Source organism: Pleurodeles waltl, chromosome 5 (assembly GCF_031143425.1).
Source record: "Pleurodeles waltl isolate 20211129_DDA chromosome 5, aPleWal1.hap1.20221129, whole genome shotgun sequence".
In the NCBI taxonomy this organism is placed as follows: Eukaryota; Metazoa; Chordata; class Amphibia; order Caudata; family Salamandridae; genus Pleurodeles; species Pleurodeles waltl.
In genome coordinates, this window is record NC_090444.1 from 1,138,757,298 (window position 1) to 1,138,773,979 (window position 16,682).

At 42.1% G+C, this 16,682-nt stretch overlaps 1 protein-coding gene across 1 annotated transcript in view; it reads right to left on the reverse strand.

Moving 5' to 3' along the window:
• Nucleotides 1-1,375: 1,375 nt before the first annotated feature.
• Nucleotides 1,376-16,682, reverse strand: part of FAM162B (family with sequence similarity 162 member B) — an 81,137-nt gene continuing 65,830 nt past the window's right edge. The window contains exon 4 of the mRNA XM_069236755.1: nt 1,376-3,429. Within this exon, the coding sequence (XP_069092856.1) occupies nt 3,316-3,429 (114 nt within the window). The 3' untranslated portion in view covers nt 1,376-3,315. The remainder of the gene's footprint in view (nt 3,430-16,682) is intronic.

The following is a 16,682-nucleotide window of genomic DNA, read 5'->3' on the forward strand; positions in this document are numbered from 1 at the left end:
TCAGTGTTTGGTGGTTGTGCTGCAGGGCTGGAGGTCTACTTCCCATTTTCAGGCCTCCGCGCCACTGCCGGTCTGCCTGTTTCGGTTGGCTGTTGGCAGCCCTGCCTCTATAACTTTTATTAGGGCGGTTTGAAAGACCACCAACATGGCGCTCTGGCGGTCCGACCGCCAAACTCATAATGGGGCCCTTAATCTTTAAAAATTCATATCTCTACTTCTACTGATTGGATATTCGTTGTTTTGGTCTTATGTTAATTGGGTAAATATCATCTATTTTTCTAATCTGGTGTGGAGTCTTTTTGTGGTGTCTTTCACTGTGTTACTGTAATGTAAGTGTATCAAAAATACTTTACACATTGCCTCCTAAATTAAGCCAGACTGCTCTGTGCCAACGTACCAGGGGGTGAGCACAGTTAAATTAAATGTGTGTATCTGACTTACCCTGACTAGGATTGTTGTCTCTACTTGGACAGGGTGCGTATCTCTGCCAACTAGAGACCCAATTTCTAACATGTATAAAGAATGACATTAAAATCTCTGTTTGATGCACAGATCCATTCAGAGAATTAGTCTGAAGCTTTCAAACACATATGAGTTTAAATAAGGAGATTGTAAGGCTTTCTATATGGTGGGGTCTAAAAGTCACTTCTTGCTCTCATTGTTCAGCAGGTACGTTTGTCACTCGAAATTTTAGAAAGTCATTATAATCTGGAGGTTTGCCTCTTAATTTGGTTAACTGAGCGGAGTTTGTCTGCTATGTCATCTAATAATTTCAGTACCTTGAGGTCTGATTAGTAGCTCAGTGTAACATGCAAGTATCCTAAATCAAACGAATATTATAGGCATTATGCAACGGGATAAGCTTTGTTACCACCCCGAAAGCAACTGTATATTCACTCCTGTCAAGGACGACAAGGTATTGGTTTGGACAGGAGAGGAAACGACGCAAATATTGGTTAAAATGTAAGGGAGGGGTTCTCAGGAGGGAAACAAACCTTCACCATGGAGTTCAGGAAAAGCCTTACCTGACGCAAATGCACTCTAGTGCCTCATTTCTGCAGGAGAGCATGTACATCCGCACGTTTCAGAAAAGCATGGATATGTAAGTGAGCATTCCTGGGAATATATCACAGTCATAGCTTTGCAGTAAGCAGAAATATTATTAAATCCTTAGAAGTCTAAAACATATTAAACATATACAACCAAGTCTTCAGACTCACAACCCTCCATTGACGAGAAAGGTTTTGCTCAAACTCTCTAAATATTTATTCTACTTATTAATGAGATTATTTCTGTTTTAATAACTAGGTTCTATTCATATTCTAAAAAATGTTTTCGCGTGGACAATTAATTAATGGAATCCAGTCAGTTCTTCATTAACACTGAATTTAATTTATTAACATAAATGGGTAATAAAACAGAATATACTGACGTGATTAACAAGTAACACAAGTTGCGAGAAAATCCGTGTGTATAGAATACAAAGCATACCGAATACATGCATTTGTAGTTGACTCTACGAAATGATTTCGCACGCAAGCAACATGCACGAAACATTTTTTTTTTTTCAAAAATAGCTTTCTCTTCACAAAAATGAATTCTTCATACAATTAAAAATGATGCCAGGAATTGCAATCCACCGTTACCTTAGATTTTCTCTGATCTTTTTTTACCAAACACTATATTCCTTCTTTTGGAAGAAGGCAAAAAGGATACAGTAGGGAAAGACATTCAAACACAACGTTTTTTTTACATTCTGCTATGTAAAATATTACTTACTTGAGGGAAAATCACTGGTCAAATAAAGTTTCCGTTCTTTCTCTTGTCATTATCTCCCTCCGGAGTATTACTAAAGTTTGATATTTTAGGACTCTTGGGCTTATATTTATACTTTTTTAGCGCCGCATTTGCGCCGCTTTTCGAAGCAAAAACGGCAAATTGCAAAATACTATTTTATTTTGTAAGTTAGCGCCGTTTTGCGTCAAAAAGCGGCGCAAATACAGCGCTAAAAAAGTATAAATATGGGCCTTGGTTGTTACGCAAGATGCTATTTTTCATAAGGTGAGCCTCCGTTTAATTGAAGTCACTTAAACCGCTGACGATAAATTAGAGAGTCTATAGTGCTTTGAAAAAAATGAGGTCCAATGTTGTCTTTTATTGAATTCTCCTGCTGCTGCATTGACCTGATAATTATGTGTGAACTGCAGCAGTAAAGAGCCGTATCTCTTGTCTATTTCGCATTTTAGACCCTCTTTGTGTACTAAATGCAACCGTTCTTAACCTTTGGTCGAGGTACCCTTGCGGAGTGCCTCTACACCTGCTAAAGGGGTCCACGACGGCTTACAAAATTAAAATAATGATACTGAGAGATTATTATCTATAAGGAAGCAAACTGTAAAGCTGAACGTTTTAAAACGTTCTCTAAATGTGAAGGGATTTGAAATGTAAGGCTAACAATTACATTGCAATAATTGATTTGTGGGACCAGTGTAAGTGCTTCAAACAGAATATAGTAAGTGTGGGCTATGAGCTGCCGCAGTTAAGTTTATAAAAGCTGCAACATTCCCATGCAAATTAAAATGCAGATCTTTTTATGATGACTGTGAATTAAATACAATATTTTATAATTTGTTTATTTGTTTGATGATCCCTTATTTCCATACTTTTGTGTATTGGTTTGAACTTCTAAAGATCAAAATTGCACAGGCCAGGGTACTGGGGTTACAATAGTGACTCAGTGGGATTTCTCGGGTTCCAGTAATGTTTAAGTGGGGCTCTAGTGCAGGCAAAGGTTTAGGAACCACTGCTTTAGGTTATTGCTTTGTGGTTGTGTTAGAAGGTAAAAGCACATTTCCGGTCTCTCTAATGCTCGAGATATGTATGCAGAAAACATGCTTTTAGAACCTCACTAGCTCCCGTTTCATTTTCATGCTGTAATATTAAAATTAGGCATCTATTCCATTTTTTTAAAATGCTTACTAATTTCTGGTCACTTAGACTATAAGACATTTTCCTTGGTGGTCATCTTTGTGCATGTGGTCTGCTGATTTTTACCTGATGTGTTTATCATTTTGTGAGGGCTTCCAAGTAGCTTGCTGCCTTTGTCTTTCAGCTTGGCTAAAGAAGCTTTTTCACTGGGACAATCACATAGGCACCACATATATTTGAACATCTGGATTAAAGTGTTCTAATTCTTTTGTAAAGTTCCTGTAGTCTGTCCTCGCTCAAGTGGAGTCTTGCTCGTAACTTTTTGAGAGATGTTATTTTCGTGTGTGGTTTTCGGATCCAAGTGTACTTTTTTGAATAGCAAAATTATTAAAGCTTAGACTCTTCATTTTCGTCAGTGTCTTGGTTCTCCTGTGCCTCTTTGCGCCACTTGGCTTTTTTCGCTAGGTTCAGAGTTGTCAGGGACTCGTGGCGTGCAGCAGCCTGTAAAGGTTAAAAGATGTGTTACAGTCTTACGTTTCTGTTTCCTGTGCCACCAATTTATAGATCACAAAATATTGATGTACAGTAGTTGCCCAAAGTGTACTAATGTTTCTAATTACAAGGCACCATCTTTGACACAAAGGCCTGATTTATGGTGGGCTTTACTCTGTCACGGAGGAGGAGGACAATACGTTATCCACTCTGAGGGACAGGTAACTGCCATATATAGAGATTACCACTTTCCCTGTGGTAATCTCTGTACCATTATGGCAGTTCCTCTGAAGGTGCCAATGTTTGATGGATAGCTGCCATGGTTTTGACCAAACATTTTGGTTTTCCAAAACAAACTTCAAAAGTGGTAGTTTGTTTTTAAAACCACAAATGACTAATAACCCGCACACCCACAGTGTTTTTTTCTATGTATGTAGCGGTCATTATTGTTATGTTTGTACTCATCACCACCAGGTTTTCCATGGCAATGATGGACAGAAAAAGGACATCAAACTATCTGCCCTAAAGAGGGCAGCTGGTATGATGCCCTTACTCTGATGGCCAAAGGAAAAGATGATGGCCAGAATGCTGAACAATACAAACATTCAGTCACAAAGACCTGGATTTAGTGATTTTAGTCCATCAACTTTTTGCCCACCACCCCACCCCAGTTAGATCCCAGCCATATGCAAATCAGTCTTGACCCTGTTCCCCATGAGAACAGCCCAGCCTGTACTGCCTATTGAGGTACTCCCTGAACTGGAAACAGTCATCCTGGGACCAGTCTCAGGGCATTACCCTTCATCAGCCAGGTTAGCTTGAATCCAGTGGTGCAGGGAGCACAGGGCCCACATCTGGGCATGCGCCTTTCACTTAGGACAACAAAAGCAAAAAGAACAGATGATGGATGGAATGCTGAACAATGCAAACCTTCACCCCAGCAACAAATATCTGGGTTCAATCCACTGGTTTTTTTGCCTACCACGCCACCCTAATTTGGACCAACCATATGCAAATCAGTCTTGACCCTGTTCCCCAAGAGAACAGTCCAGGCCAAGCTGCCAAGCCAGGTCCTCCCTGCACTGGAAACAAGCTTCCTGGGACCAGTTTCCAGGTATCACCCTTCATCAGCCAGGCAAGTTTGAAACCTGCGGTGCAGTGAGCACAGGGCCCACGTCTGGGCATACCATTCCCACTTAGGGCAGCAAAACTAAAAGAACAGATGACGGACGGAATGCTGAATGATGCAAACATTCACCCCCAGTCAGAAAGATCTGGGTTTAATTCATCCTTTTTTACTTCGATGGCCAGCACTCTTAAAGGATATCGAGTAAGCTTTCTGTCATTGGAACCAACAGGAACACCACTGAGAGAACTTTGACGGCTGGTCCAAATCTAAATAGAGTTGGCAGATCCAGAGTTTGTTGAACATGGTACTCTGTCACATTTGTGACAGGGTACCTTGTAAGCCTAAATCTATATCTTCCCCTGAGACTTTACTATGCTATTCCACATCATGGCCAGTGTAATCCATGCACCATTTGTAGCTGTAATACAATTGGTTAAGATATTGAGGAATTTAACACAACGACTAGACAATAATGGTGTCGTTTTATTTTATTGATTTACGCACGAACCACTATAATCTGAATGGCTTCTTACCTCCACTTTAGTAGTGGCTAATTAATAAGCGATAAGACCTGACTTTGTATTCTTTATTTTTAACATACTCACATTCGTGACTGTGATTACACACACATACAGAGGAAGTATATTTTTGGATTGTTGGAGATAGTTGCTACTGAGGCACAGGCACTTGAAAGGTACATAAGACGTGATGACTAAGTATGCTATGAGCATTTTTCATTTTATTCATGGAACTATAACAAACTTTGGGTTTTTGAGCATGATCTATTTCCTTTAGGTAAGAGGTTTTCATCTGACACCTAATCAAAGAGAGTAAGGAGATTTCCCTTCTTCTCTATGAACATATCATTGTCACGTGTGTACTTCGATGCACAAATGGCATGACTACATCTTTGGTTATGGGATTTTATTTTGAACCGATTGACTCCACCAACAAAGTATGTATGATTTTGGATTTATTATAGTCCTGAAGAAGTCAGCTACAACTCATGTAGCATTGACAAAAAATGTGTTGTCATTGTATGGGTAATGATGACTTGCTTAAGAAGAAAATGAAGCTACACTGACTTACTGATGATCATAATGTGGATTCATTCAAGTGGGCTCCAAGTTGTTGAGGAAGTAATATGGTTCTTCCTTTCTCCTTGAGCACCTGCAACTTGGGAAGCTAGTTCGGACTATGTTATTACTGTCACAATAGAACAGCGAGTGCGCCACTATTCCCAACCACCTTGCATCTTATAGTTACTCTGAATGGGAGGCTGCACTATGTGATCTCATTTGTAAATCTCAGGTGTAGGAGGCTGGCCTGGTTTGTAGTAGATACCAAAGGTACTTACACCTTATACCAGGTCCAGTTATCCCTTATTAGTAAAATGTAGTCAGTGTCTAGAAGCCAGGCTGTCTAGGGGTAGCTGTAGGCAGAGCAGTCAAAGCTGAACTAGGAGACATGCAAACCTCTTGCAATACCACTGTAGTCACACAGCACTCACACACAGGAAAGACAATACTAAGTGTTACAAAAATAAAGGTACTTTATTTTAGTGAGACAATGCCAAAAATACCTTGGAGACTTTACTCACTTAGGAGGTAAGTAACACACACAATATATACACTAGTAACCAAAAAACAGGTAAGTAAATAGAAAACAGTGCAAACAGTGAAAATCACAATAGGTTGCAATGGGCCCAGGGGGAACACAAACAATTCGCAAAAATAGAAGAGTGCTAAAGTTGGTTTCCCACCTAGGCAAGTGTAGTGTGTAGGGGGCGCTGGGAGTGTAATAAAACACCAAAGGTAAATAATACCCCCCCCCAGAGCCCAGAAAAACAGGAGTAAATCACAGTAAGTTTCCTGAAACACACAAGAAGTTGTGATAGAGGATTATGCAAGAACCAGAAGAGACTGCAAGACACCAATGATGGAGTCCTGGACCTGAAGACCTGTGGAAGAAGGGGACCAAGTCCAAGAAGCACTGAATAGTCCAGGGTTAACAGGAGCCCCTGCTAAACCGGATGAAGGTGCAAAAGAAAAAACACTGGTGAGAAGACAGTCAGCATTGCACCAAAGAAGACAGATGAGGGTTCCTGGTTGGTGCAGGAGATGTCCCATGCTGGATGGATGAATGCAGACTTGTTTGTGTCACTAGATTCTGCAAGCAAGCCTTGGCACATGCAAAGCTCACGGTTATCAGAAAATGGCTATGCCCGGGAGCAGGAGGGACCTGGTGGCCTCTACCTAGGATGGGGAGACAGAGGGGGCTCTCAACAACTCAGAGAGCCCTCAGAAGACCAGGCAGCGCACACAGAAGTCCCACAGCCTGGGGATAAAGAAGGTGCAAATGTAGGCCGACACAGCACTACACAAAGGGATCCCACGCCACCGGAGAACCACTCAGGAAGCTGTGCATCGCAGGATGGAGTGCTGGGGGCCTAAGCTGTGCTGTGAACAAAGAATTCTTGGAAGGTTGCACACGGGCCTTGGCAACTACAAGTCCCCTGGTGCACTGGGGTGCTTTCTTGCGTGGGGAGGCAAGCTCTTACCTCCACCAAAGTTGGACAGCTGGACCTTGAGACTGTTGGGGTCACTTTAGTCCACCACCTGTGTAGCTGGATCCACACTAGTCATCTGGAGAGGGGACCCACACCACTGGTCGTTGCTGCAGGGAGGTGCCTGCTGAAGCAAGGAAGTGATTCATTCACTCCCCAGGAGATTCCTTTGGTTCTTCTGCTGCAGGCTGAACACAGGCAATCTTCAGAGGATGCAAGATCTGGAAACTGTTGCAGTTGCTGGCAGGAGCTGAAGTGACAATGTTGCAGAAGTCGTCTTTGCTTCTTTGTTGCAGTTTTGTAGAGTTCCTGGAGAGTTCAGCGGTTCAGTCGCTGAAAGATGAAGTAAAGGATGCAGAGGATTCCTGCTGGAGTCTTGCAATCCGAATCTGAAGAAACACTCAGAGGAAAAACCCTAAATAACCCTGAAAGGGGGATTGGTCACCTAACCTATCAAGAGGGGTCTCTGACGTCACCTGCTGGCACTGGCCAGTCAGATGCTCCCAGAGTGCCCCACCACCTTGGAATCCAAGATGGCAAAACCCAGAGGCACTCTGGAGGAGCTCTGGGGACCACCCCTGGGGTAGTGATGGACAGGGGAATGGTCACTCCCTCTTCCTTTGTCCAGTTTCGCACCAGAGCAGGGCCTGGGGGGTCCCTGAACCGGTGTAGATTGGATTATGCAAGGAGGGCACCATCTGTGCCCTTCAAAGCATTTCTTGAGGCTCTGGGAGGCTACCCCTTCCATGCCTGTAACACCTATTGCCAAAGGGAGAGGGTGTAACACCCCTCTCCAAAAGGAAATCATTTGTTCTGCCTTCCTGGGCTTGAGCGGCTCAAGCAACAGGGGGGCAGAAACCTATCTGTGAGGTGGAAGCAGCTGAGGCTGCCTGGCTGCCTGGAGAAGGTTTGTATGGTAGTACTGGGGGTCCACTGTGGAGTCCCCAGAGTGCATGGGATTGTGCAACCAATGCTGGAATTAGTATTGGGGTACAATTCCCAGTTATTAGATACCTTACATGGCCATATTCTGGGTTAATATTGTGAACCTGGACATAGGTATTGACCTATGTCCAGTGCACATGTAAAATGGGGTCCCTGCACTCACGAAGTCTGGGAAAATGGGCCTTAATGATGTGGGGACACCTCTGCTGGTGCAGGTGCCCCCTAATACACAGGTACTTTGCACCCAGCCTTCAGAGTTGGAAGACCTGACATATAGGTGACTTATAAGTGACCTGGTGTAATGTAAATGGCTGTGAAAAAGTGAATGCATTATTTCACACAGGCTGCAGTGGCAGTCCTGTAGAAGCCTTTGCATGGGCTCCCTATGGGTGGCAAAAGTAATGCTGCAGCCCACAGGGGTCCCTTGGAACCCCAATTCCCTGGGTACCTAAGTACCATATACTAGGGACTTATAAGGGGTGACCAGTTTGCCAATTTGGAGTGAAATACTGGGTTACCAGTATGTAGAGACAAATTTGGAAACTGAGAGAACATGAGCACTGGGGTCCTGGTTAGCAGGTCTCCAGTGACATAGTCAAGCATAATGACAAAACAGTGAAACATACTGACAAGTAGGCCACAAACCATAAGCACTGGGGCCATGACTAGCAGGATCACTGTGACACAGTCAAAACACACTGACAGACAGACCAAAAAATGGGGGTAACCATACTAGAAAGAGGCTACTTTGTCACATCTGGATGCACCAGGTAATTCTAGAAGATGACGGACCAGGAGAAGGCTGTGGAGGAGTTATTCAACAATCTTCACAAGGGTAAGAATATAACGTGTACAGTGAATAGAAAAGAAGGACTGGAGGAGAAATTGAAGAGACTGGCAAAATTTAAATGTCTGAACTATTGAAATTATGGGATGTTATTACTTTAAAACAGTACATAAAACTAAATAGGATTCCTAGTGGATTGAGGGCCCAAAGTTTTCCTACTTATGATGACTTAGAGGAGGACTTATTGCTCCAATGGGAACATTAATTAATGAGGAGATAAATTAACCTTATGGCTATACTGATAGAAAACGCAGAGAGGAAGGTCAATAAGTTGCTACAGGGTACAGCTTTACTTGAGAAGTAAATAAGGGATATAAATTTACTAGATCCTCCACAGAAGAATCATGTGATTTTGAATGATGTAGGAAAGCAAGGAATCTCGAAATGGATGAGAGAAATTATAAGGAAGATAGGGTATTCACCTTTGCAAGTAGGTTTGACCATCTGGTGCTCCAACCCCCTGACCACCTGATTATGACACAGTCTGAGAGTGAAAGTGATGAGTCATCTAGTTTACCACCTAGTGATAATGAGAGCATGTCAGACCCAGGGGAGGGTAGATCTGGTACTAAAAGGTAATTGATTTTTAGTAGAGGTAAAACGTTTTCGGATGGGCAATGTGAATACAAATCCCTGTCCCAGAAACATGCCAAAACAAGAAGAGGCAAGAGGGGCAAAAGGTCAGCTCTTGGACAAAGTGGGGATGCAAACCAGGTCATGGCCCGGGAAGAAATAGATGGGGCTTTACACACTATGGAAAATGTTGATGTTAGGTTGATCAACCTCTCGGATGTGACATTAACTATAGAAATGACAAGGGTAGTTAAGATGAGTCTGGGCTTTTGCCTACTAACAGATGTAGATTTGGACATGTTTAAAGTTGATGTACTTAAATTTGTAAGGAAATTAAAACTGAAGAAATACTTTGCTACCCATACTCCAACCCAGATACATAGTCGGGAGGAGACACTACTGAGTAATTTGTCCAAACAGGATAGTATAGACACAAGCAAATTAATCTCACTGACTAAAGATGAGGAACATACTGGGAGTGTCAGGGAGATAGCTGGGGCCCTGGGTATTGAAGTGGGCCTCAGCACAGACATTGGATGTAAATTGAAGTCCAAGTTGAGTTCCTGTTCCTCGCCAGACAGCAACTGTGATATTTTCTTCAGAAATGTATGCAGAGACATGAATACATTAAAGGAGACATTGGTACACAAATTGTCTAACTTTGTAAAGAATAATTTGTGATGTGAAAAAAGGTAAGCATTAAGAACTCTTCAAGAGGACAATACAGTAATTATTAGAGAGGCAGAAAAAGGAGGTTATGTGGTGGTTATGAATAAAAAAAGAGTATAACAATGAGATATTAAATCAGCTAAGTAACACTTCATGCTATACTCCCTTGAATAGAAACCCCATTGCTAAGATTATGAATATGATCAATAAGGGGACCAGGACATGGTATGGTGAAGGTTTTCTTTCTCTGGATGAGTCCGTACTTGTTAAGATTGATAAATCCAGATACCTCTGCCTTTACGCACTTCCCAAGGTACATAAAAATGCCCCTTTCCCCCAGGTAGACCAATAGTGTCAGGGATTAGGGGGCCGACAGAAACACTTTTGCACTATATTGATAGTTATTTGCAACCTTATGTGAAGAACGTACCCTTTTATATCTGGGACACCAAACATGTTTTGAATATTCTCAATGATATCACATGGGAAGATGGTATTATACTGGTCACATTAGATGTAGTATCCCTCTACTCTCACATTATGCATGAATTTGGTATGATAGCTTTGACTTACTTTCTGAATAGAAGACCGATAGAATTTCTGTCACACACAGAGATGCTTTTGGAAATTACACGGCTTGTTCTTATTAACAATGTTTTTCTCTTTGATGATAAATGGTACATCAAACATGTGGTGCTGCGATGGGCTCCAGATTCACTCCTTCTTAGGCCATCCTATTTATAGGGTGGTTTGATCTGGAGTGGGTCTGAGGTACCGAGGGTGCCAAATGGGTACAGCATATTTATTATTGGGGATGTTACATTTGATGATATTTTGATGGTTTGGATTGGGACTGTGAATGAGTTGCTAGCTTTTGCAGAATATCTCAATAACAATACATGTAATATGTATTTTACAATCCACTATGATACGATGAAAATGCAGCTCCTGGACATGGAGTTATATGTATGAGGTACCCGTCTTGGCAGCTGTATGTTTCAGAAAGAGACCTCTTGCAATGATATTCTTCATGTGAATAGTGCCCACTCCAAACATCGGTTAAGGGTTTTTTCCTTATGAGGAAAGGGTAAGAGCAAGCAGAAATTGTAGCTCAGATGTGGAGTTTATGAAGAACCTGAAATAAATTGAAGGGAGATTCATCAAGAGGGGTTATTATAGTAGTATTGTTAAGGAAGCATTCAATAGGGCCCTCTTACTGAAAAGGTAAGCTACACTGAAAGATCGTAAGAAGAAGAGCAAGGGATTTCCAGACAAGCTCAGACTCATATCCACGTATGGGAGAAATACCAGGAATATTAGCAAAATACTTAATAAACGCTAATACCTGCAACAAAAGATGACAAAATTGTACCATATATTACCAAACACCCTAGTATGACCTTTTGCAAGGGCCAGAATATAAGAAGTCTTATCGGCCCAAGTTACCTGAGGGTTAGATGATGAGACAACTGGTTACAAATGAATGGCAAGGGGTTCTACATATGTGGCGAATGCTCTATGTGTAGGATCATCAGGAAATTGACTGCGTTCAATTGTAACAATAGCCCTATTTACTATCTGAGAGAGAATATGAATTGAACATCACAGTATGTAGTGTATGTTATAATCTGTAGATGTAATAAGATATACATAGGCAGTACAATTAGACCAGTGAAAGAGAGAATAGCTGAACACTTCAGGACAGTGAAACAGGAGGATGAGCGACAATCCCCCTGCTTTACATATTTGCTTGTGCTTGAGACAGGGTCCGCACAAGGAATTCTCGTATCATGGAACAGACATGTTGCAACAGGATAATATGAGTAGCAATCGGGAGCTTAGACTGCGTCAACGTGAAGCCTTGTGGATTATGAGACTCAGAACTTTGGAAGAGGGCCTTAATGTAGACCATAAATTACATTACTTTTTGGGTGATTGAATCATTAATGTACTACTTTCTTTTGAGGCTGTGCGGGTATAGGTTTTACAAGTATTCGGGTACATCAAGGGGTAACAAACTCAAATTATTTTATGACATATTGGGCATAATGATGCATGCTATAGACAAGAAAATTGTCTGAGTAATCATGGCTAGGGAAATTTAAGGATGTATGGTAATTATAATTCTGTGGAAGTCAGACAACTCGTAGAATTTTCTCTACTTGACACTGATTATGATAAAGCTGATACACATATAACCATCATGTTTGTATGATACAACTAGGATTGGGTCTTTCCCTTTTGTAATGTTCTTCATTTGTCACAATATATGCAATTTCTGGAAGATTTTGATAAGCATTTTGTCACATATTACCTTTGGAATCCTCATGTCATTTATTAACACTACCCTGTTATAGTACTATATGGTGGCAGTATACTGTTGCTTTGGTGTGTGTAGGAAAGTGTTCCTTTTTGCCCTGGTCACCCCCAAACGTTTTGGACACATATTGGTGGTTATTGACTCGTGGCTGTGCCCTGGGTTCTGCTTACCAGTTCCAGAGCCAGTGCTCTGTGTAAAGTGGATATGCAAATTAGGCTAATTAAAATTGGCAGTATCAATCTACCTATAAGTCCTTAGTATATGGTAGGGCATGTCAGTTTAGGACCCCCAGCATAGATAGTGCACCCATAGGTGCACTGCTGAGGTGCCCAGTGTCTTTTATAAGCCCTGGTGAGGTGAAATTGCCAAATTTGTGATTCCCTCAAAGTAGTGAATGGCCTCCATAAGCTAAAATGGGGAGGCTTTATTTTAATTTACAATGTCCCCCTAATTGTCAGATACCTCAAGTTGGTATCATATTAATTGTTCTAATAAGTCCCACAACTTACAATTGTTGGACTTAATATAACTAGTTCAGGGAAAGAGTTTTAAACTATATCTAAAAAGTTGCCAACTTCAGCTCTATAGTTCCTTTCTCTGATTGGTCAGCCTCTGGCAGCCTGGCCAGGCTGCCTTGATGAGCTGTGAAGTGACCTGGGCTGAATGTGCCTGGGGAAGTTCTCCCTCAGCAGATGGGGAAGCAGGAAGGGGGAGGGCTGCTAAACTGGTCTTCAAAGGCAGGGAGGGACATTTGGGGCAACCCGCTCCTCCCTCACACCCTGCAACCCCAGACAATTAGGTACCCCCTTGATTAGATTAGGAGAGGGCAGACGAGGGGTGTGCTTAGGATCTTTAGCCACACCAGTAGGTGGTCTCAGGTAGATGTATCCTCCAAAAACCAGTTTCAGCCATGATGGATTTTTGAAGAATGTTGCTCCCTGGGAATGATTTTTGCCACACTTCCCAGGAAGTGGTCATCACGGGGGAAGGACCCTACACCTGATTGGAGAACCAGGATCCCCCTGTTTTTCACCCAGGAGAAAGGATAAATATGGCAGAGCTGCACCTACACCTCAATCTCTACCAGATCCCTACAAGGAAGAACATCAGAAGAAGAAGGACTGCCCTGCTGGATGCCTGACCTGCACTCTTGAGGACTGCACCAGCTGCACACTTGGGCTTCACCACAAGCAGGACTTTGCCTGGCTTCAACTGGTTCAAGGAGGGACTCCCTGTTTGCTACAGGTGACAAACTGCTAACCAAAGTCCCCTGTACCAACTCCTGAAGAAACTGACCAGCTGACCACTGTCCATTGGCCAATTTGGAGCCTGCGCCAGGTGCATTCTGGGAGTTGTAGTACACACCCTCAAGGAGCAGCTCAGAACTTCTGGGACCTTGGAGCGAGCTGTGGACTCCTAAAAGACTTTCTGGAAGAAAATCCACGTTTGGAGAACTTTTGGGAAAAAAGCTCCATAAAGGGACCGACCCGTCGCATGAACTCTAGCCGGCTCGCTTCAATCGCGACTCAGCGTGACTTGCAGATTAGTCCCGCTGAAGATAATCTCTGAAAAAGTGACTAAGTCCGAATGTAGAAAGTAGACTGGGACTTCCCACCCAGGGTATCCGAAGATGGCTCATGGGACGTCGGATCAAGATTCAGGTTTGCCCCGGTCAAAGGATTTTCATCTAACAAAATCACCTATGTCCAAAAGTAGAAATCTTCACCGAGGGCTCACACAATGCGTATCTGAGGACGAGCTCTAGGAGGTCGGATTGGACTGGTGACTTGGTCCCGCTGAAGAAAACCTTCAAGAAAACGTCTAACTCCGAAGATAAACTTTTGACCAAGGCCTCCCGCTTGCTCTAGCCGAGGAGGGCTCCATCGCTGTCAGCAGTAAACTTTGATTTTGCCCCGGTCGAGGTGCGACCAGATGACTAGATTGGCGCTATTCATTTCTAAGCGCTAAAAAGCAATACATCTTTCAAAATTCATATCTCCGGGTCCCTTTATCTGATCTTATTGGTATTAGTGTCATGTTAAAGCTACACATATTCCCTATTGTTATAAATTGGTTTTTGATTTTTAAACCATTTCCTGTGTTTTATTTAATTACTGTTTTTTGATAATTAAATGCTTTACATTTTGTCTCCTAAGTTAAGCTTTGTCGCTTGTTGAAAAGCTACCAAGGGTTGAGCTGGGGTTAATTTATTGTGACCTAGCTGAACTTAGTGGGGGTTAGTGGCCTATTGCTAAGTGTAGGTACTTACCTTCCCTTACCAATAATCAATTTTCCAACAGCGTGATTGCATAGTTGGGCTTTGGATGCTAACTTTCGTATTCATTAAGCATGGGTCTGATTTTACTATTTGACGTTCGTCACATGGATACTATGTTTTGGGAGGTCCCTTACTGTACTTGGGGATGATATATCGCAGCCCAGAAAAGGTGCAGACCACCAGGACCTCGATTCCTATATACTACAATGGGTTGCACAAAGCCATATTGGTACCCCCGTTATATGTGTGACGTTGAACTATTGTTGCATGGCTATGACATGGTTTAGCCGAATAGATACAGTATTTAACTTACAAATGCTGCAGACTTGCTATTGTACTGGTAAGGAGACACCAACAACTGCGTATAAAGCGATTTTGCGCTTAGCATCCTCACAGAGAAGTGCATGATTACCAGGGATTTTAGATATCTTAGATATAACATATAACCTATCTTGTACGTGACATGTGAAATACCATATATAAGTCATACATCACATCAGACCATTTTGAAATAAGTATATCACGGATTGGTGTGCGTTACAATATTTCGACATGGCTTAGCGGGGGGAGTCCTGTTTCAATATTACTTTTGAGATATGATGATGCATGAGGTGGCTGTACATCCTGTACTTTTAAGATGCCTTCAGGATGGAGCCCATGTTCCATGCTAGCCGTCAAGATACGGACACCACCGACCAATGGGAGTACTCTCCCAGGTAAGCTCGACTTGTGGCCTGTCTATGGCCCTTAAATTGCATAGTAGTGGGCTTATGGATAATTTTGATGGATTTGTGTAAAAGACTGGTAGTTGCCCTAGTGCAGATAGGTGATTAGTTTTACAGGATGTTGTATAATCCGCTATGTACATATAATAGTTACAACACAGATCGCTGCTCTTGGGGTATGGATTTACGTGAAATATGAAGCCTGAGGCTTATACCTAGCTTAATGTACTGGGTCAGCATGCTAATGACAAGGAGGCTTTTATTCTGAGCACACATATTGGCTATGAAAAGGGCAGGGGATGTGTTATACTATGACTTGACATGTAGCTAATTTATACGTTAGTGTGTGATTCTATACTTGTTTGGTAGTAACTCAAGATGGGATAATATTAGATTTGAGCATATATAAAATGAGTTATAATATCTCGTATCTCGCCTCCTTCCTTTTTAAACCACCAGTTCATTCAAATGGATAACCTCCGGGTTGCAAAACATCCCTGTCCCCCACAGGGTTCTACGCTGTCTTCTGTCATCTCCAACCTTTACATGGAGCAACTTTCTGCTCTAATCATAGATAACATTGTTTCAGATCACTGAAAGCAGAATGTATCCAGTCCTTTAGTATCTTACCAGCTAGTACCAATGGTAAATTGGTGAAATAGTATAACAGATGTGCAAAGGCTACTTTTTTTAACCAGTGCTATCCTGCCCATAATTGATTTGGGTAAGAGTTTTCAGAAAGCGAAATTGCATCAATGGACTGAGAACGCTGTACCACCTTTGCCCTCCATTACATCAGCCTTATGTTTTAAAATTTTGAAAATGTGAAATGTTTGTTTCCCTCATATGTGGGTATAATTCATGAAGGACAAGTTGGAGTTGACTTGTAGATATATGGTCAGGAATATACAATGTTTAGACACGTTTACTTTCATACCTGGAAATGTGCCTCTTCAAGGTCACCTGATGAAATGCATGAAAAGAAATGGTGAGTTGCATATGCTATATGAGTGTTCCTTTGTAACAATCAGTGGGGAAAGTTGACTCCCTTGTCAAGTTCTGCTGTCAGTGTCACATGAGCCTGACATTACATGGTCAGCCTGGACCGTCACAGTTGGTGAAACGTATAGCACTGTGATCAGTTTCATCATGGTCTCTCATAACCCCATTTGCAGTAACGTTTTAAAAATGTATCTCTTGAGGACTGAGT